The sequence below is a fragment of the Quercus lobata genome, chromosome 4 (assembly GCF_001633185.2).
Source record: "Quercus lobata isolate SW786 chromosome 4, ValleyOak3.0 Primary Assembly, whole genome shotgun sequence".
Classification (NCBI taxonomy): Eukaryota; Viridiplantae; Streptophyta; class Magnoliopsida; order Fagales; family Fagaceae; genus Quercus; species Quercus lobata.
The window spans coordinates 91,312,027-91,335,708 of record NC_044907.1 but is presented as its reverse complement, the minus strand read 5'-3'; the positions used below and the strand labels follow the sequence as shown (position 1 = coordinate 91,335,708).

Below are 23,682 nucleotides of genomic sequence, written 5' to 3'. Positions count from 1 at the left end.
TTGACAAAAATAAGAGCTAATATCTTGAACTTGTGAACCCCAGAAGGATTGAGCAGCAGCAATCTGGCAGCCTAAATGGCTGTTGCTTGACTGATAAATTGGAAGAAGATTCAAGATAACTGAAGATTGGTTGTCTAATCTATTCATTTCAAGTCATATGGCAGAACAAACACTTTTGATAGCCACAAGAGGAGAATCAATAGTGACACCATACTAAAGAAATTATGAAAATAGCTCAAATAAAGTTATTTCTTCCATAACTTCCATAAAGTAATTGACACGAACAATAAAATGAAGGCTTGCTGCATTAGCATGACTAGAATGAAGTTTGTCCTGAAGGGTGAATAATATTATCCAAATTATTACCATCTTGCATTAAAATAAAAAATGTTTGCATATCAAGGACTAGTACAAGATCAACTGTCTAATCCATCTACTAAATAATAAGAGGGATACCTTATGATTAGTGGCATTAAGCCATCAGATAGTAAATTATATAATCTGGCATCACAATAAAATTGCATCACATATTAACTAAATCAGCAACTCATTCAAATAGCCTTGTGCTCTGGAAAGGCTGAGCTCTGATCATTACTACTGTCATCATCATCATTTTCATTAAATCGCAATCTTGTGTTCTGGCCTATGAGTATACTCAAAATCTATATGAACAAAAGCTCGCTCAATTTCTGGGAGTTGCTCAAGTTTCACTTGCAGTGACTCACCAATATTATGAGCTTTGTTCAAAAGCATGTCTTATGGCAAAACTATGTCAACCTCCACAAAATAATTTGAACCAAAAGTGTACGCTTTTACCGTGTCAATGTGCTTGATATCTTCATGGTGGTTCCATATCAGATAAGTTAGCTTTGCCAAAAATTCAGGTGGTGCTGTCCTTCCAATTAGTGACCAGACATTCTCAGTGACTGTCTTCGTCCATGTATTTATTGTATATAATGCTATCTACATCACAGGTTCAACAAATCATTATAAAAAAGGATACCTTTAAGGTTTTGACTCCAAGGGGCTAATGAAAGTTCTATCCTCAAGCCACAAATAGTGGGCAATTCACTTTAAAAACCAAGAGATATATAGTGAATGCCAATATTTTGTCATGCCAAACATAGCTGCTGGTGATTTTGATAATTTTAGGAAAAGAAAGGAAACTAATAACTTGTAAAGTAGCTGAATCTAATTATCATTATTATTTTTGGATGAATAAAAACAACAAATGAACCCAATTATCAAGAGTATAGTAAAATAAGGAGGGGGGGGGGGGGGGGGTAGAGATGCATATGAACTCACTATAACAGCTCCAGTGGGATCAATCCACCAATAATATCGAATGGCCAGGACAGCTGCTCCCAAACCAATTGAATTAGTAATAACATCGAAACAATGATCTTGACCAAAGGCTCTAATAATTTCATTTTTAAATCTTCGACAATAGACCACGAGGAGAAACTTCACTATGGTTACAGAGACCATTATCCCAATCATCCATTTCTCCTTCTCAGGATCCTTTTCAGGCTGGGTCTGTAATCAGCACAGGAATTGAAAATTAATATTAAAGGGCAAACTGATACAGTAAATGACTACAGAAAATGAAATTTTAGAATGGTCATGTTCAAATGTTGCATCCACCAACTCAGAATGTGATCTAACAAGGATCTCATACATTTAGGTAGTCGCTCAAGACCTATGTCATCCTTTGAAGTACCAAGAAACAAGGTCACACTTGACCTCAAGAGTTCTGACAAGACATCAAGAAGGGAGCTAATTTCAATCTCTTCTCAAAGCCAACTTTGATTAAAATATGTCCTAGTCTAGCCATGCTCATTGCTGTCTTCTGCATCCTTAACTTAGATCAGGACACGTGAGATAAAAGTTGCATACCTGTGCAATTAATTGCCGAACAGACTCAAGCAGAATTTGTAACCCAAGAGTTGCCATTACTGAAGCAAAAACAATGATTCCCTGCAATTGCAAGCTAAATTAGTAAATATTTTTTGCATAAAAGCACATATTGTAAGTTGTAACAAAAAGTTGAAACACAGTCTATGATGTGATTATTGGCATGCCTTGAGTCTACCTCCTCGTAAGTCATAATCACTCTTGAACCTACATTCAAACTCTATGTGCAAAACCAATACTATTTCTTCCGTAGAGTAGATTATTTGACTACTTTTCCATTTGATTCCTGAACTTTTTATTCCTAAGACTAGATTGTGTCTATTCACTGCAGTTTCTAATTAACCAATTGCCCCAAACCAATGGTTTTTGTTTAAAAACTCAGAAGACCCTAAGATCAACATTTGGATAACAAAATGAGAGCCTAAACCATGGACCTGATGAAATGATTAGTCTTGCAATTCATTAATCTCAGACTTCTTGTAATCGAATAAACTGTAGCATGACATCATGAATTGTCTATTTGTTGCTTTTGCCTCTAGCATTTGTGGAATAAGACATAGCTGAGCCAATAGTAGTAATGATGGAATAGCATTTCAGTTTATTTCCCTCATTGATTGCAAAAAGAATTGATGAAATCAGGGAAAAGGAGAAATAAAAACATAAAATCTCGACTTCTTTGGGGTTAACTTGTTTAATTAGTTTAAGATGCATAATTTTCACTCCAACAACTTCTGACCAACCAAATGATCCACAGATACAACACTAACCAAGTAAACATGAATGCTCATTATCAGCTTCAACAACCTAAATCCATCAGAATCTGAATTTTCAAAGAATTATTCGATTGGATGTCTTACCACTGGCTGCATCCGGTTCTTTCCAATTGGATAACGATACAGGTTTGGGTTTCTCATGACATGGGCTGTGAACCACAATATAAACCCTGACAAGAGATCTAAGAGTGAATCCAATGTTGAGGCAATAACCGCCAATGATCTGCTCTGAATAGAAACATAGAGTTTTGCCACAAAGAGCACGATGTTAGCTATGTTTGATGTATAGAACGCCATCCTCTCTCTCTTCGCAAGCTGCTGCATCTCAGCCTGAGAATAATAATGTGCAAAAAGATTAACAATGAAAAAATATCCGTTTCTTATTTCTAGGAAACAAGAATGATTTTAGCTGAGATGATATAGTATGGTTTTTCTTTTTTGGTTGGGGGGTCACAAGGTGGCATATGATGGGAGATTGAAATTTTCATTAAACATTTCATATGGTTAAAAATTTGTCATTTGATATTATTTATGCAACCAAACTCAGAAAATTGTTCTCCCATTTTGTTCCACAAGTTGTAATTCAAAATCATCAAGTTGAACACAACCAACCTCTGTTAGACTTCCAGGCATATAACCATTTTCAGCCATGTTCTCCATCTCAGTAAACCCTTCAAGGAGTCTTTCTTGTTTCTTATAATAATCAGCAACTTTGCTTCGTTTCCCTACAGTCAAGAGTAACAAGTTTCACATTATGTTCATCACTAGTCAAATTGAATTATTGAAAGCATTCAAAGTCATCCTATTTTGATATTTCATTTTCTAAAAGACCCCAACATCAAGTATGTTAAAGAGTAACAATCCATTGAATTATTATGACATTATTGAAGTCTATTCTATAGTTTCTCTCTTTATGTATTATCTCCAAAGAATGTGAAAGGAGCTATTCCCGAAAGCCGTATGACTCCATCATTAACAAATTTTAAGTGCAGGAATTATAGAATGTCCCTTGCTGGTGAATTGAAATTCCCAAAAAACATCTAACAAGAATAAATTTGTTTCAAACAGTAAAGGAAAAAGATCATAAATTTATATATTTTCTTTCTTAATGTATTTATTTCAATTGTGGTTTTTATCCTAACAAAGTTGGGAATAAGGGTGTGAACACTCAACATTCAACAATCAATTCATGAGCATTAAAAATTTCGGGATCATATTTGCTGGAAATTTCCTAGTGAGTTTTGGATTTGATGGCAATCATGCTCCATTTCAGCTATTGTGAAAGTCCATAGATTGGGCACCTAAATGATCCCTGCCCAATATTAAATAAGTGAATCCTGACCACTCTCTTGAACTTGAAGGGGTACAAAACTTATCATTGGGTCAATAGATTTTTTTGGATAATTCGATAATTGGAGAAAGATGATTTGAAAGGATTTTCTGTTAAAGGACACCAAAAAGAGCCAATTGAATTGTAATGTTCTTAGCCATTCGGACAATAGCTCCTTTTTCACAAAACTTACCATTGTATCAGTAACTCTTTTGAGTCAACTCAGTTGTCAAAGCCAAAATCAAATTATAAGCTGAACCCAAAAAAAAAAAAAAAAAGAACATCTTTGAAGTTACCAAGCCAAAAATCAGATCATACGCTGAAACAAAACATCTTTGAAATTTGTACTTTGTACAAAGAAATTAGTAACTCGTCTGGTTTATAATTATTGAAAATAAAATTTAATAACTCGCCCGAGTCAACCTAGTTATCAAGCCAAAAATCAGATTTACACCGAACAAAGAAACCAATGAGTCAGATGAGTCAACTCAGTTATGAAGCCAAAAATTAGATTACATATTTTACATTAAACAAGAACATTTATATCCTTTTATTTTATATTATTTTTGCTAAATAGTTCTTAAATCTGGATTAGGATCCAGTGCACCACGTGCAATTACCCCTCACTTCTCACACAAATTTTTTTACTTCTTCACTTTTAACTTCTTCTTTTTTTTTTTTTCTTTTTTTTATTCAAAGATTGAAATTGAAAGTTACTTTTTTTTCTTTTTTTTCTTTTTTTTTTTTACTGAAAAGTAGAGAAAGTTACTTTTTTAAATCTCAATCTTAAACATTGAATCTTCCTAAAAAAGAATATGAAATTCCAAAAATAAAATAACTTTCATTCTAATATTGGCATGTCTTGGCCAAACACTAAGATACTTAAAGTGATTGAGTTAAATCATGCTTTCTAAAAATATATTTTGCAAGTAGTCTAGTAAATTTCAAAAAATTTTAAAATAAAAAAAATTAATTTTTAGACTTTTTTATATTAAAAGATAGGAAAAAACCATTTAAAACATTTATAAAATAGAAGTAAATAGATGTTGAAAAAAAAAATTAATCGGTCTTTGATTCTTTCCTTAAAAAAAAAAAAAAAAAAAAAAAATCTCTCTATATGTTGTAGTAATGCAATTATTATCACCATAATATATTCATGAATATATTAATATACTTATTTATTCCAATCAATACAAGTTAATCAAAATGGTTGTTTTTTAGTATATTTAATTTGATCATTTATGTTTTGTAATATAATATAATTATAATTTTTAAAAAAATTACAAGCCCATCTAAGACTCATTAAAAAAGTTCATGAATAGCCCATTGACCCAACTCAGCTCTCTGAAAAAAAAAAAAAAAAAAAAGACATTACTCGACGGCGCACGAAACCCAGCCCAGTAGACCCATGGGCCAAGAAAAAAAGATCCGGGCCGGCCCATTTCCGACCCTCAATCAATTATATCTATGTTTTCGAAAACACAGATCATGATTCATGAAAGAATGGTTAGTGCTTACATGGGGCATGAAGAAGGGTGCGGAGAGTGAAGAAACCATGCTCCCTATCTCTTCTTTCAGCCAGTGCTGGGAACTCATGCACACTGAGCCTCCAAGACCCAGATGACATTTCACTTCTCGCTGCCGATTCAACATCTTGTGGCACAAAGTTCTCTCTTCTGCTCTCATGGCTCCCATTCATGCCATTCCCACCCTCTTCCATGATGAGCTCTCTCCCTCTCTCTCTGAGGGATTTTGTTATTGTGTCACAAAAACCTGGGAAAGTTAGTTCAAAACACACACTCAAAGAAGTACAGGACTGAACCCTTCTGTGTAGAGCTTTTGTTAATGACACAAAAAAATGGGAAAGTGTTTCACTTTCATAGATAGCAAGTTTAGTATTTTCTCTGTCCCAATTGAGTCTTCACTCCAAAGATTAAGAATTTGTAAAGAAATGGGCTAGACATGAATCGTAATAAAAGAATAGAATTCCATAAAATATGAAGGAAAGGAATAAGTTAAAGTTATCGATCACATAACAGTTGACGTCTTCGAACTTAAAAAATGATGAGTGTAAAGTAAAAGCAGCTTCCACCGTCATAAATTGTTTCTTTCCTGGGGCTTGCAAAACGTGATAAACATTACTACTATACTTATCATCATTTTTTTTTTTTTTTAAATTTTAAGAAACAAATACATACCACAAGAAAAAAAAAAAAAAAAAAAAAATGAAATTCCAACACAAAGATACACCATAAACTCCACTTAAAAACTATAGATACTTTTATTTTTTTATAGGAAATTGGGAAGACATCATTTCATGTGCTAATTATAGACCCAACCTAAGCACTTGCATCTGAGAATGCATACCAATCTCTATTTTACATCCTTAAAAAACTCATTTTATCTATTTTACTATCTCATTTTACAACTCACCAAATATCACAGTATCTATTTTTACATACAACTTATTAAAATAATATAAATAATTCAATTACCCTAAAAAAAGTGAGAGAGAGAAAAAAAAATTGAATAAATTATATTATTTTGTGTTTACGAACTCATGACCAATGAGTTATAAATATAAGTACCTATTGTTCATGAATGCTAAAAATTTTTAGATATACATATTGGAGCACTTTTTTGGGTTCTCAGTTGCTAAAATAGCAATTTCGAAGATTTTACACTCTCAATGCTAGTGCTCCTGAGAAGCCATCATTGTTAATATGAGATTAACACAAAGACGCAATATAAACTCCAAGTTGAAATATGTCTGAGTCCAGCTCCAGCCGTGCATGCTCACTGCCATCTATATCCTTAAGTTAGTTCGGAGCACATGAGATTAAAGTTCATTACCTTTGAAATGAATTGTCGGCCAGACTCGACCAGATTATTATTTAGCATGCCTTTGGTACAAAGTCATAGTCATTCTTCAACATACATTCAAAATCAATTATATTTACTCCCAAGAGTAGTTTATTTGACACTAGATTGTGTCTATTCGTAGCTTGAGCCTTGATACAAGAAAAAAGCCAATGGTCCCATGCATTTTCTAATATAATTTAACAAACTTTCCCGAAAACCAATGCTATTTGTTCATAAACTCAATAGACCCTGAGCCCAATATATTTCGATAACAAAATGAGAATCCTTTTTTTTTTTTTTTTTTTTTTTTGAGAAGAACAAAATGAGAATCTAAGTGTGCATTTGAGATTAGATTATAAGCCAAAATTTTGCTTCTTCTTTTCTTTTTTCTACAGTTTTGAGGGTCTCACGTGAGTCCCGCAATAAATGAATTTTTTTTTCTCCTTTGTAGGTTATTTTTGCGGGTTCCACCTTATGGTTTTTCCTTAAAATGCCAATTACTTTTTGCTTATTGTGGCTTTGTAGGTATCGCTCTACATTTTTTTTTCTTTAGCCTGCCTTTATCTACGTACTTTTAACAAAAAGCTAAGGGTCCAAATAGATGATCTATGTGCTGCCCAAATTCCGTTTCACAGTTAACATGAATACCTACTGCCAAATCATAAAATGCTTCATGCACTTCAGGCCCAAAAAAAATACCCTTATTTTCTCATTTCTTTGCTCAAAGTACCCTTTTGGTGTGTGCATGTGAGAGTACCATAAGCCATACGTGCTCCATCACTCATTTCCCCAAATACTCATTCTATGTGTAGTTATCTGAATTATGGTTTTACTAAATTTTTGGAATGAATTAACTCAAATAAAGTTATAGCTTTCATAACTTCCTTAAAGAAATTGACAACAATAAAATGAAGGCTTGTTGCATTAGCATGACCAGAATGAAGTTTGTCCTGAACGGTGAATTCATGCTATCCAAATTATTAGCATCTTGCATTAAAGGAAAATGGTTGCATATCAAAGGTCTAGTACAAGATCAACTGTCTAATGAAGCTCCATCTACTAAATAATAAGAGGGATACCTCACGATTAGTGGCATTAAGCCATCAGATGGTAAATTCCATAATCTGGCATTACAATAAAAGTGCATCACATATTAACTAAATTAGCAACTCATTCAAATACCGTTTTGCTCTAGAGAGGCTGAGTTCTGATCATTACTATTGTCATCATCATCATTTTCATCAAACCGCAATGTTATGTTCTGGTCTATGAGAATACTCAAAATCTATATGTACAAAAGCTCGCTCAATTTCTGGGAGTTGCTCGAGTTTCACTTGAAGTGACTCACCGATATTATGAGCTTTGTTCAAATGCATGTCTTGTGGCAAAACTATGTCAACTTCCACTAAATAATTTGTACCGAAAGTGTATGCTCTTACTGTGTCAATGTGCTTGATATTTTCATGGTGGTTCCATATCAGATATGTTAGCTTTGCCAAAAATTCAGGTGGTGCTGTCCTTCCAATTAGTGCCCGGACATTCTCAAGGACTGTCTTCGTCCATATATTCATTGTATATAATGCTATCTGCATCACAGGTTCAACAAATCATTATAAAAAGATAGATTAAGATCCAAGGAGCCAATCACAAATAGTGTCCATTTCACTTTGAAAATGAGAGATATAGAGTGAATACCCATATTTTGTCATGGCTGCAAGTGATTTTGATAATTTTAGGGAAAAAAAAAAAAGGAAATTGATAACTTGTATGGTAGCTGAATTCAATTATCTTTATTATTTTTGGATAAATAAAAACAACAAATGCACCCAATTATCAAAAGTATGGTAGTAAAAAAAAAGGAGCGAAGAAGAGCTGCATATGAACTTACTATAACAGCTCCAGTAGGATCAATCCACCAATAATATCGAATGGCCAGGACGGCTGCTGCCAAACCAATTGAATTAGTAATAACGTCGAAAAAATGATCTTGAGCATAGGCTTTAATAATTTCATTTTTAAATCTTCGACAATAGACCATGAGCATAAACTTCACTATGGTCACACAGACCATTATTCCAATCATCCATTTCTCCTTCTGAGGATCCCTTTCAGGCTGGGTCTGTAATCAGCACAAGAAATGAAATTAATATTAAAGGAATCACTAATACTGTAAACGACTACAGAAAATGAAACTTAGAACAGTCATGTTTAAATGTTACATCCACCAACTCAGAATATTATCTAACAAGGATCTCATACATTTAGGTAGTAGCTCAAAACCTATGTCATCCTTTTCATGAAGTACCAAGAACCAAAGTCACATTGGACCTTAGAGTTCAGACAAGACATAAAGAAGGGAGTTAATTTTCAAACCCTTCTCAAAGCCAACTTTGATTAAAATATGTCTGAGTCTAGCCATGCTCACAGTCATCCACATTCTTAACATAGATCGGAGCATGTGAGATAAAAGTTGCATACCTGTGCAATGAATTGCCGACCAGACTCGAGCAGAATTTGTAATCCAAGAGTTGCCATTACTGAAGCAAAAACAATGATTCCCTGCAATCTCAAGCTAAATTAGTAAAATATTTTTTGCATTAAAGCATAAGTGTTGTAACAAAAAGTTGAAACACAGTCTGACTGAATATGATGTGATTATTAGCAAGCCTTGGGTCTACATCCCTGTAACTCATAATCACTCATCAACCTACACTCAAATTTATGCTCAAAACCAATGCTATTTATTCCCAAGAGTAGATTGTTCAACCACTTTTCCATTTGATCCCTGAAATTTTTATTCCTAAGACTAGATTGTGTATATTCACTGTAGTTCCTAATTAAACAAATTTGCCCAAAACCAATGCTATTTGTTTTTAAACACAGTAATAGACCCCAAGCTCAAAATTTCGGTAACAACATGAGAGCCTAAAGCATGGACCTGAGGAAATATTTAGTCTTGAAATGAATTGTGGCATGACATCATGAAATGTCTATCTATTGCTTTTGCCTCTAGAATTTGTGGAATAAGACATAGCTAAGCCAATAGTACTAATGATGGAATAGCATTTCAGTTTATTTCCATTATTGATTACAGAAAGGTTTGATGAAATCATGACATGGAGAAATAAAAACATAAAATCTTGACTTCTTTGGGGTAAATTTTTTTTAAATAAAGTTTAAGATGCATAATTTTCACTCCACCAACTTCTGAGCAACCAAATGATCTATAGAAGCAACACTAACCAAGTACATGTTGGGAAACTGCCTCAAATTCCAACTGTGACTTGGAAAGTCTATTAGGTTTCCTAGTTGAAGAAGCAAAAATTAATTTGGGTTTCCTTGTTGTAGAAGGAAAGACTATTTCTTGGTGTGGAAGGAAGTCTATTACTTGTTAAAGAGGTAATGTATTCCTAGTTCAAGAGGGAATAGATTTCTTGTTAAAGAGGTAATGTATTTTTAGTTCAAGAAGGAATAGCGAAAGAGTCTTGTAAATAAACAATGCTACAAAGAATTTGATGGCTTTGGCCCAAGGGTCCTCCCTATGGGGAGAGGGAAAATAAAGCGTGAAACCAAGAAAGAGAAAAGGGATTTTCGCTTCGGAGAAATGCAAGAGGAATGAGAGAGTAAGGTACTGCCACCTTCGAGAAGACACAAAGAGAGTATGTGCAAGAGCAAAGAAAGAGGAAGCCACACAAGAAAGAAAAAGAAGAGAGAGTAGCCAAGAGGGAGCCGCTTAGAGAAAAAGAAAACAGCCAAGAGAGAGCTATGCATGGAGAATAAAATAAAAAGAAGAAAGCAAAGTGTTGCCACGTAAAGAAAAACAAAAGAGATTTTTCTTTAGCCGTGAGACATACAAAAAAATTATTGTAATTGATTTGATAATAGTAGAATTATTTAGAGTTTGTCTCGTGGTTTTTTTCCCTTCAAAGAGAGAGTTTTCCATGTAAATTTTGTGTTCTTGTGTGTGATTGCTATTTTGGATTGCTGTTATTGTTGATAATATTATTTGGAGCCTAACAAATGGTATCAGAGCTAAGGTTAGTGTGGAAGCGATGGCCAGAGAAGAAGGTAAGGCTTCAGGAATTGAGAAGTTTGATGGAACAAACTTCGGGTATTGAAAGATGCAGATTGAAGATTATCTATATGGGAAGAAGTTGCATTTGCCTCTTTTGGGGACGAAACCTGAAATTATGAAAGATGAAGACTAGAACCTTCTATTGGGAGTTATTCAATTAACTCTGTCAAAATCAGTTGTGCACAATATTGTGAAAGAAAAGACCAACAGTGGTTGATTTAGTGGATGATTCTTTGTGTGAATTAAGATGGAAGAGAAGGGATTGCTTTGATTAAAGTGGAGCTATTCCAAGAGGAAAAGAGGACTACTTGATTAAGATAGGAGTTATCCCAAGAGGAAAGAAGATAGTTGAGGACAATTGATGGAATTTGAGTTAAGGTGGAGATTGTTGGGAATTTGCCTCAAATTCCAATTGTGACTTAGAAAGTCAATTAAATTTTCTAGTTGAAGAAGCAAAAATTAATTTGGATTTCCTTGTTGTAGAAGGAAAGACTATTTCTTGGTGTAGAAGAAAGTCGATTCCTTGTTAATAAGGTAAAGTATTCCTAGTTCAAGAGGGAATAGCAAAAAAGTCTTATAAACAGACAATGCTACAAAGAATTTGATGGCTTTGGCCCAAGGGTCCTCCCTATGGAGAAAGGGAAAATAGAGCGTGAAACCAAGAGAGAGAAAAGGGATTTTCGCTTGGGAGGAACGTAAGAGGAGGGAGAGAGTAAAATGCTGCCGCCTTCGAGAAGACACAAAGAGAGTATGTGCAAAAGCAAAGAAAGAGGAAGCCGTACAAGAAAGAAAAAGAAGAGAGAGTAGCCAAGAGGGAGCCGCTTAGAGAAAAAGAAGACAACTAAGAGAGAGCTATGCGTGGAGAATAAAATAAAAATGAGAGGGCAAAATGTTGCCGCCTTTGAAAGAGATAAGTAATGAGTGTATAAGAGTAAAAAAAAACAAAACAGATTTTTCTTTAGCCGTGAGACATACACAAGAATTATTGTAATTGATTTGATAATGGTAAAATTATTCGGAGTTTATCCCGTGATTTTTTTCCCTTCAAAGAGAAAGGGTTTTCCACGTAAATGTTGTGTTCTTGTGTGTGATTGCTATTTTGGATTGCTAATATTGTTGATAATATTATTTGGGACCTAACATTACACATGAATGCTCATTATCAGCTTCAACAACCAAAATCCATCAGAATCTGAATTTTCAAAGAATTATTCAATTGGATGACTTACCACTGGCTGCATCCGGTTCTTTCCGATTGGATAACGATACTGGTTTGGATTTCTCATGGCATGGGCCGTGAACCACAATATAAAGCCTGACAAGAGATCTAAAAGTGAATCCAATGTTGAGGCAATAACCGCTAATGATCTGCTCTGAATAGAAACATAGAGTTTTGCTGCAAAGAGCACGACATTAGCCATGTTTGATACATAGATAGCCATCCTCTCATTCTTTGCAAGCTGCTGCAACTCATCCTGAGAATAATAATGTGCAAAAAGATTAACAATGAAAACATATTGGTTTTTCATTTCTAGGAAATAAGAAAGATTTTAGCTGTGATGAGATAGTTTTTTTTTTTTTTTTTTCCTTTTTGGTTTGTGTGTGTTTGGTAGGGGGGGGGGGGGGGGGGTTGTGTGTTGTTGTGTTCACTAGGTGGTATAGATGGAAGATTGAACTTTTCATTAACCATTTCAGATGACCGAAAATGTGTCAGAGAGAAACAGAACATGAACACAAAATAGTAGTCATTTGATATTATCTATGCACCCAAAATCAGAAATTAAAATTATTCTCCCATTTTGTTCCACAAAGTTGTCATTCGAAATCATCAAGTTGAACACAACCAACCTCTGTTAGACTTCCATGCATATAACCATTTTCAGCCATGGTCTCCATCTCCGTATACCCTTCAAGGAGTCTTCCTTGTTTCTTATAATAATCAGCAACCTTGCTTCGTTTCCCTACAGTCAAAAGTACCAAGTTTCACATCATGTTCATTACTAGTCATGAATAAGGAGGTAGCATTCAAAGTCATCAAATATTGATGTTCCATTTTCCAAAATAACCCAACATAAATTATGTTAATGAGTAACAATACATTGAATTATTATGATATTAGTACTCCAAGCATAACACAAAAGGCCATCTGTGAAGTCTATAGTTACTCTCTTTATGTATCATCTCCAAAGAATGTGAAAGGATTTACAGAATTATAGAATGTCCCTTGCTGGTAAATGAAAGTTCCCAAAAAGCATCTAACTAGAACAAAATTCAAGGCCAAAAGATCAATGGTTTATATATTTTTTCTCCATCTATTTATTTTCTTGTGTGGTTGTTGTGGTAACAAAATTGGGATGTCAAAATTCAACAATCAATTCATATGCATCAATAATTTCAGAAAATTTTCCTAGTGAAAGTTTTGGATTTTATGGCAATCATGCTCCACTTCAGCTATTGTGAAAGTCCATAGATTTTTCACCTAAAAGATTTCTTCCCAATATGAAAATTGAATCCTGACCAATCTCTAGAAGGAATGCAAAATTTACCATGGGGTCTATAAACCCAATTGCCCCCTTTTTTTCACTAAACAGAGTTAAGAAACCATTGGATCAGTAACTTGGCCGAGTCAACTCAGTTACCAAGCCAAAAAATCAGATCATCAAACAAAAGGAACATCTTTGAAGTTTGTATTTTGTACAAAAAATTTAGTAACTCGTCTGAGTCAACTCAGTTATCAAGCCAAAAATCAGATTAGGCTGAACCAAGAAACCAGTGACTCGGCTGTGTGAACTCAGATAAGAAGCCCAAAATCAGATTACATATTTTACATTAACAGACAACATCTGGGTCCGGTTTTTTTTTTTTTTTTTTTTTGGTAAATTGTTCATGAATCTTGCTAAGAAAAGAAAGAATATGGAATTTGAAGAAAAATACAAAAAATGTAACTTTCATTCTAGTATTGGCATGTCCTGGTCATTATAAAACTGTTGGTCATTCTAGTATTGGCATGTTCTTTAGGATAATATCATTATATTATACGTACATAAATATATTGATAAAAAAAAGTTTTATCTTCCTTTTTTTTTTCCCAAGTACAATTAAATTCAATTATATGGTTAATCACTCGAAACAACCACACTTTTGAACTCAATTATATGGCTAAAGAATTGCTAATCTGTTCTCTCTCTTATATATATATATATATATATATGTGTGTGTGTGTGTGTGTGTTCATGAAAGAAGACTTACTTGGGACATGAAGAAGGCTGCTGAGAGTGAAGAAACCATGTTCATCACCATCTCTTCTTTCATCCAGTGTAGGAAACTCTGGCACACTGAGCCTCCAAGACCCAGATGACATGTCACTTCTGGTTGCCGATTCAACATCCTGTGGCACAAAATTCTCTCTTCTGCTCTCATGGGTTACCTCCATGTTATTCCCACCCTCTTCCATGATCACCTCCTCTCTCTCTCTCTCTCTCTCTCTCTCTCTCTCTCTCAGACACGAAAGAAAAACAAGACTGCGTGCCCCTCTATGTTTGTTGAGCTCGAGCCTTTTGTTAATGAATCACAAAAACACAAACACACAAAGAAACAGGACAAGACTGCACTGTAGTTACCTTCTATGTTGAGCTTGAACTTTTGTTATTTGATACACAAAAACATGGGGAAGTGTTACATAAATAACAAAGTTTTAGTACTGAGTCTTCACTGCAAAGAATGAGAATTTCTAAAGAAATGGGTTGGATGGATTATAATAAAGGAATAGAATAGTGGCATAAAATAGAAAGCAAAGGAATAAATGAGTTGAAGTTATCGATCACAATTGACATCTTTTTCGAACTTGCAAAGAAATATCCTACCGACTAATAACGATAAGTTAAAGCAACTTACACGTAGTGCGGTATCATAAAGATTGCGTGTATAAAGTGTCGCTTTGGTCGACTTCATATCATGACTCGGATTGGAGGAAATTTAGGCAAGGCATAGCGGGAAAGGTGGGTCAAGCGAAACGTGTATTTTTCAATAAATTTTCTCACACTTATTAAATGAAGGTTTATAATTTTAAGTATGATATCTATATTTTTCAGATAATGTTCGCATTTAAATCGTGAAAGTGATAGTGTGCGTGGATTAATGAATATTTGACAGTTACGGGTAGGGGTGTTTGGAGTATGGTGCGGTGCGATTTTGGGTTATTTTTAACACTGGATTTTGTGGTACGATTTAGCCAAAATTATAACGGCATCTCACTTTATTTTTGTAATCACATGTGTAGAGAATGCAATGCAATTTAGAGTTTAGTCAAAACCATAACCGTACGGCAGTTCATCTCATTTTTGTAGTCACATGTACTGTGCGGTGTATAAAATGTGATTTGAATGGTTTGAAACTAGTATATTTTTCAAATTTTGGGTTTTTCCTGCCCAGCCTAAAACTGATTTTTTTTTTTTTTCCTTTTATTTGGGCTAAGTTTTAAACCATTGAGCTAGTTTTTCTTTATTTTTGGTTGGCTTTCTTTATCAACACTTGCTAGGGTTATTAAACTTTTTTTTTTTTTGGGTAAACTACGGTTATTAAACTATTAATAATATATTTAATATTAAAAAAATAAATATATTAATATATAGAAATGGTGTGGTGCGGTGCAGTGTGGTTTGCGTGGTTTTCTTATTACCAAATCTTAAACTGCACTACACCATGCGGTACAGTGCATTGTTACTTGCGGTGCAATGCGGTTATGCCATTTTGCGGGTAGTTTTGATGCAGTTTTTGTAGTTTGTGTGATTTGGTAAACACCCCTAATTAGAGGTGTCTATTGACCTACCAAACCTAACCCACCCGAGGGATGTCCTACCACACTTGAACTGAAATCAATCCAATTGGTGACTGTAGGTCTCCACATTCAAAATCTGACCATGGTGAGTCAAATGACGGATTTTCTCTTCCAAAATTCAACCCACCCGATTCAACCAATGAACCTAGTCAAATCCAATGGAGATCCACTAAATCCAACAAGATCTTTGCTAGATCTAGTGAGATCTCCACCAGATCTTTACCATTCTAAGTAGTTCTCTACCTTGAAATTCTCAATCCATCTGATTCGTTGTTCCTTATTAGTTGACGGCAAGTTGAGTTTCCCTCCACCTCATCTAATTAGGCCAGGGCGGGTTAAGCACAAACTTGACTTGATTCAACCCGTGGACACCCGTAGTGATCATCATTACTTCTTCTTCTTCTTCTTTTCTTCTTTTTTTTGGTTGTTGTTATTTTGGTTCTAGCTATAGTTAGGCTCCATTTGGTCAAGAGGATGAAAATGGTTGGAAGAATGGAAAAGATTTTAATATTCCATTATATGTGTTTGGTAATAGGATACAAAAGTTTTTTTATTTTTTATTTTTGGAGAAACAAATAAGATAGAAAAGTAAAATGGTGGAAAATAAATATGTTGAAAAATATTATAAGAAGTAATTTTTTAATTATTATATAAGAAAAATATTATTTATCATCAATTAAATTAGTAAAAATGATATCTTACAGAAGTTAATACGACACTATTTTTTTAAATAAACGTTTCTAATAGTTTTAAAAACTGGGCTAGACCGGCCGATCCGACCGGCCTTCAATCCGGTCCAATTATGGCAAAAAACCGAAAATAGCTTAAAAACCTGTAAATAATGCAAACCGACCGATTCAACCTGAGAATCGAACACTGGCGTGGTCGAACCGGTTTTGCTCCTCAAAATAAACTACATCGTTTTTGGCTTTTTGCTCCTCAAAATTAACCCTAAAGACTCACGCCTAACTCCTAAACACTCTTATTTGTCATCTCACTCCTCACTCTCTGAAATCAAGCTCTCTCAAGCTCTCTGCCTCTCTACCTCACTCTCACGGTCTCACCTTTGAAATTTTTTTTTCCCTTCTCATCATTCCTCTCGGTGTCTGAAGCTGTGTTCTGGGTTTTTTTTTTCTTTTTTCCCTTCGCATAATCGGTCTCGCCCTTGCCCTCTTTGCTCTCTGCTTCTCGACGTCTGAAGGTAATATTCTTTTCTTTTGATTACTTCATTTTGATGTTGATTTTCTCGATTCTGTTTCTTTTTCTTTTTTTTCTTTTTTTCATTTCTCTCGGCTTCACCTCAGATTCTCAGCTCATGTTCTCGACTTCATCTCAGGTTCTCCTTCCGTGACTTCACAGATAGAATTCTCAGTTCATGTGAAGTCATTCTTTAATAAGTCACGGGTTTTAATATTCTATAATTTTCATGGGTTTTGCTTGGGTTTTAATAAGTCACAAATAGAATTCTTTAAAAAGACTTGTTTGGTTTGGACTTGTTAACTCTGATATGAGATGGGTTTTGCTTGGTTGTTAATTCTTAATTTGTTTTTGTATTGCTTAAACATATAGTAATCTAGATGACTGGAATATGAGATTATGGATGCAATTCTTTGATTTTGATTTCTGATTTCCTATAAATTTCTTTTCTTTTCTTTTTTGTTGGGGTAAATTTCATTATTATAGTTGATTTTTGAAGTTTTTGACTTTGATATCGGTTGGGTTTTGCTCAATCTAAATCTGGGTTCTATTTGAAAGTTAATTGAGGAATGGAAAATTTTAGTCTGCATAATGGTTTCTTCTGTGCTTAGGTACCTTATTATTTATTGATTTACATACTTTATTTCAATTTGTTCTGCTCTGTTCTAGGCACCGTATTATTTATTTATTTATTTACACCCTGCCTGCATAATTGTGTTTGGATTTTAAAGTTAATCATTAAGTATCATCAATGACTAAAGAACTTATTTATTTGGTTTTGTTGAAAGTTTGTTACGTTAAAGATGATTGTTTTGTAATATTATTATGTTAAATTCTTTAAAGATGTTATATACTTGTATTTTCTTTTTAAGGAAACATATTTATTACTATTAGTTTGTTAGTTTTAGTATATTAAAAAATTATTAATTATTTATATAATTTAAATAAATAATAATTAAGTAACTTGAAACTTGAAAATAAATAACTTGAAAGTAAATAACTTGAAAGTAAGAACAATTATAACGCGATAGAACCAGCCAAGTATATATGAAAATAATTCAAAGTAAATGAAAGCAATTTAGAACCGTCCGTTATGGCAGTAATCCGTCCAAGGTGGCGGTAGCAACAAAAAGAACAATGAACATAAAACTGAAAATACTTGTTATTGAAAGTAGGATAAACACTTACAGTAGTAGTGAATACAAGATCTCAACAATACAAGTTAACAGTTACAAAACTTGAACTAGTCCTAGTTACAAGGTTTGTAGAGTTACAAAGTTTGTAATGAACAAGGATGAACAAGGTAATAGTAGTGTAAGTAGGGTGAATTCTCTCTCTAAGAAGGCTTCCTAAGGGAAGGAGTTCTAAGGGAAGAGAAATCTAAAGTAAACTTAAGTTAAAAAACCCCCAAACTTAAGGGACAATGTCATGAACAGTAACAAGTGAACAGTGTTAGTGAACAGTAATTTGTGAACAATAATCCATGAACGGTAATCTATGAACAGTAAAAGTGAATAGTGTTTTTTCCACTTTTTGACTTAAAAACTTTTGAACTTTTTTGTCTTTTTCTTGGCTCCAACATTGTCAGGAGAAGCATGGCAATAGGAATATCATGCAATCAATGTACGTAGATTCTCTTTTCTTTTTAAAAGACTTCAATATGACCTTTGTTGGCTTTATTGAAACCTTTGTCAGACGCATCACTTCATATCATCTCTTCTCTTCATATATCATCATTTCATGGCTTGTGGCTTTTCAGACGCATTTTGAATATTGTAATAATTTTGGCCGTTGTGCAGGCTAGACAAATAGGGGAGTCAAAATCTTCCGCAGAATCCGGAGTACCAAGAATCAATTCCGGATTTTCCGCAACATATTTGTGAAGGATAATAAAATATTTTGGCTTTTGTGCAAGCCAAACAAATAAAGTAGCATCAATCTTGTAATAGTAGTAACCTCAGGAATAAACTCATCAATCAGTAGAGGGAGCATCAGATGGATAACCATCAAAAGGATCAAAAGGGCCTTGTGGGGAATCACATTCATGCTCATGGTAAATAGCATACTGATTACAGAATCCACAATATAGAATTGGCTCAAACGTTAGAGTTTTCCCTGGGATGAGAAGACTCCTTGGATTACAATGATCAGCAATCCGCAAATGAGCAATGGCATCAGAATATGGTCTGGGACCAAAGACATAAATCCTATCTGTGCTTCCCATGAAATGATAATTTTTCCACAAATTCTGAGCAACATTAATAATTTGGTTATTGAAACAATTTCTCCAACATTCTGCAAAAGCAAAAGGATTATCAAAGGATAATTGAGAATTTCCTTCAAACTATGGCCCTTGGTGGGTGTGACCATTAAGGAGAATGAGATGCTTTGAAGGCTAGACATTCATCCAGTTATCTCTTTCCCATTTTGGCAACGTACTCCGACATCTGATGGACACAAAAGGACTATTAAATTCTTTAATAGCATCCTGAATAATTTGTGGGAGTTGGTTGGCTTGATAATGACTCGTTAATTTTATGGATCTGATAAAGCCATATTCAAACATTTGTGAAAGCTAGTTAGGGTCCCTGTCATCATCATCATCTGAATCATTAGCAACAATTGCACCATCATCATAATTTATCAAGAGGCCAGGAAATGGGTGCTTCTTTTCATATACTCTGAGAGTACTCCCAAAGTGTTCTTCCCAATCAAGCTGAACAAAGACATTATCACCTTCATCTAATTCATCAGGATCAGGTATAGTGGCTGTAACAAGTTTCTTAAAACATTTGAACCATAGGTCGAAAGACCTAAACATAGCCTTACTTCTCAGAATACGGGATTGTATATCTGATGGCAAGTTGGCAAAAGTGCTTCTTATCATAGATTGGGTCTTAAGACTCAATCTAGCATAATCAGTGCCCATTATAGTCACTTTATCCTTTGAATGGATATCCTCTTTGCGAAAGAGTTGACTAATGTAAGAATCAATTGTAATATTTGGATGGTCAACAAGATGGCTTCTAAAAGCCTCATTTTCTGAAATAAAAATATTTCCTGGAACAAGGTTTGAAACAAGGTCATTTTCCAAAGCAAGGATTTTTTTCTGAAATAAGGTTAGCATAGCGGCTTATATAAGCTTCATTCTGAGCAGTAAGATTAACAAGGTGGATTTCGAGAGCTTGGAGGGTTTTTTCAAACAGGGAATGATTGTTTCTAGTAAAAGCAACATAGAGATTATCAAGAATATATTTTGTGGAATTTGGTAATTCACTATAGACTCCATTATGAAATTGTAAGGATCTGGATAAGACTTCCTGTAAAGCAATTATCATGTCACCACTGGAATATGTCATTTTGGCTGGGACATATCCCTGAAGGGATGTTGATCCGCTGGGTTTTACCCCAGAAGATGCGCCTTCATGCATTGCAAAAGGTCCCGTTGGGAGTCTTTTGTTTTGAGAATAGTCCTGTGTAGGAGCTTTTCCCTTGTTTTTCTTTTCCATAATAATCCACTTACTAGTAGTATAAATATGAATATTATTATTATTATCCCACTTATTAGTGGTATTTATCCACGCATCATTGTCCGATTCCTGCAAAGAATTATTGATAATGTTAGAATAATTGATAGTATTTAATATTTTGGTATTATGAAAATTACCTTTAAAATCATCAGTGAAATATTGGCAAGAATTCATCACTAGTTCTTGAATAAGTTCATTCATGGGAGAATTTTTCTTATAAGACAGATTATCAATATTAATTTCAAACTTTGAAGCAAATTTGAATTTTACGTTCTGTCCAAAAGGATCTGTAGTAATTCCATCATGTTCAATAAGAAAAGGATATAAAGCATTTATAAATGACAAACCAAGAATCACTTTATCAGTCATATTTTTCACAAGAACAGAAGGAATCTTGAAACAGACATTATCATGGCAAACATGAGCATTATTCAATTCATATTTGATCTTCATTTGGGAACCATTAGCAGAAACCAATCTTTCAGTGGATTTTTCAAAATATTTTGAAGGAATCAATCCCTCTTGGATATAGTTCATATCCGCACCGGAATCAATCATAGCAATAACAGTGAAATGATAATCAAGAGAAACAACAATTTTAACTTTTGTAAACCATTTTGGAGGAAGTATTTTATTAACAAAAGCAAGTTGAGGATCAGTGAAAGTATCAGGAATACCTTTATCAGAAAGAAGAGCCCATTGACTGGATTCAGCTCCATCACTATGCTCATCTTGTTTATCTTGTTCATTATCAGATTTATTAAGATCTTTATCAATTTCTAACATTATCAATTCTTGTTTGAGATTATTATAATCACTTTTCATGCTTTTTAATTCATGTTGTAATTCATTTATCTCTTGTTTAACAATACTAATTTCATGTTGGAGATCATTAACAGTTAATTCTTTAGTTTTCTTTTTATTGAATCTTTCCAAAGTTTCTTCAAAGCTTATAGTAGATATTGGTTTCTTACCAGTTTCATCTCTTATCAACCTTTTCTTAAACCTATCCAAATATTCTTTTTGCAGTTCAGGGTTCTGAATTTGATTTATTAGTTGAATTATTAATTTTTCATCTTCTTCACTCTTGGTGCGAGCATTAATAGTTTTAATAACATTGCAACAAGAATCTCTACAACCAATTTTAATATTAGGAGAATCAGAAGAATCATCAGCAGATTGATATCAAGAATCAGATGAAGAAGAAAAATCATCTTCCAAAGAATCAGACGAGTTGTTTGATTCAAGGATTCTGAATAATTCTTCTTGCACATTATCATCAATATTTAACATGTTGAACTTGTTTTTTAACTTATCAGGTTTTTCTTTACAGTCTTTACTGAAGTGTCCAGGTTTACCACAATTAAAGCATTTACTTTTACCTGATCTTTGTTTCACATATTTTTTAGAAACATTTTTCTTCTTAACATAGAAATCATTAGGTTTAACAAAGTTATTTCTGTATTTGTATTTTTTATATTTTTTATGGTTTTTATCATGTTTTTTACTTTTTTGCCTAGAATGAGTAGTAGGAGGCAAACCATATTGTTCACAGAAATTTCCCATTTATATTTAGCTTTTCTTTTATTCTTTAATTGGTGTTTTAACAATTTTTTATCATTACACATATTGATACCAAGTTTTTTAATAGTACTGAAAATATCACCATAGGTTAAATTATCATAATCAATAGATTCATTTTTACCCATTAATTCTTGTTTTACCTTATGAGCAAAGATGGGAGGCAGACCGTCAATAAACTTTTCTTTCCAATAAGGTTTACGACAATCTTTCCGAAGCATCACGCTGGAAGTAAAAACATCTTGATACCATCTGTAATCAGACATAGTTGGAGAACTCAAATTATTCAAATAATCAGAAACACGAGATGAAATATTGGATGGAGTACCAACAAAATGTTTGAGAATAGTATAAATCAAGGTATTAACACCATCAGGGATATCACGACCAATACTTTCATCAAAAATAGGCAAACCTTCATCATTCTTTTTAACAGCATGTTTAATAGACTCTCTGGATTCTTCAGTGATATATGAATCCCACCATCCACGAAGAGTACCAGAAAAACCAATAACAAGTAAATTAACAATTTCAGGTTGATCAAGATCATGGTTATTTTGATAAGCAATACCAACCATAGACATATGACTCATTTTATTAATGATTTCTTGTTCAGACAAACCATCAATATTCCATTCATAAATTTTATCAGCAGAAATAGAAAACTGTGTTTGAAAAGATCTCTCTTCAAATTGCATATCAGGAGGAGTGGGTTTTGAATACTAGTTTTTAGTAAAAGACATGGGTTTGGAGTTTCCAACAAATCTTTTAATTTCTGGGAAATCATCATCAAAGATTCTTTTTGCAGAAACAGAAGAAACAGTATCAGAATCTGTATTTTCTTCAGAAACAATTTCTTTTTTAGAAATAATTCGAGCAGCTGAAGTACTTGTAGAAGTACCTTCAGTTTTAACTTTTAAATTAGAAAGCATTTTTTTAACAATTTCAAGAGTCTTGGACTGAGAAGTTTTAAACATAACTTTTTCTCTTTGACTGGGTAAATCAATCAAAGGTTTCTCAGTTTTAACATAAACAGATTTTTCAGAAACAGATTTTTCAACAATTTTTTCTTCAATACAGTCAAGTTGTTGACCAATAATATGCAAAGATTGATTAGTAAAATTGTTTTGTTCAATAAGACTAACAATGGGAGTTTGATCATCAGCAATTTTAAAAGGAGAGGCATTCACTTCCTCTTTTGTCACTTCATCTTTCTTAGTAGTTATCAAAATTGAGTCAAGAGGAGGATGACTAGACCTAATAATGGTTTTATCTATTTTAACAAAATTTGATTTCTTTATCACATTTAAATGTTGTTTTGAAACCTCATCATTTGAAACATAATGGTTTTCAAGAAAATCAAAGAACAAAATATGTGTTTTCCATTGATTCATCTTTTCCAACCATTTTCTCTTAACACGGTCTTTTTCAGACTGAGCAAAATTATTTTGGAAATATTTTCTTTTAGGTTTGTTTTTTGAAAGCATAAACTCATTGTGCAGAGAATCCCAATCAATTTCAAAATCATCGTTTAAAACAATTAAAACTCTTAATTGATTTTTGTAAACAGGAGGATTTTCAAT

General features: G+C 33.5%; 1 protein-coding gene and 1 pseudogene across 1 annotated transcript; both read right to left on the bottom strand.

Annotated features, from left to right (window-relative positions):
• Nucleotides 1-618: 618 nt before the first annotated feature.
• LOC115987816 lies at nucleotides 619-5,748 on the bottom strand (annotated as a pseudogene).
• A 2,093-nt stretch (nucleotides 5,749-7,841) lies between these two features.
• Nucleotides 7,842-14,760, bottom strand: LOC115987634 (metal tolerance protein 9-like). The gene is made up of 6 exons (XM_031111222.1): nucleotides 14,204-14,760; nucleotides 12,803-12,915; nucleotides 12,184-12,429; nucleotides 9,358-9,438; nucleotides 8,768-8,998; nucleotides 7,842-8,465 (listed from the first exon to the last, which is right to left on the bottom strand). The coding sequence occupies exons 1-6, from the start codon at nucleotides 14,406-14,408 to the stop codon at nucleotides 8,121-8,123; spliced, it is 1,221 nt and encodes a 406-aa protein (XP_030967082.1). The 5' UTR covers nucleotides 14,409-14,760; the 3' UTR covers nucleotides 7,842-8,120.
• Between the last annotated feature and the right edge of the window lie 8,922 nt (nucleotides 14,761-23,682).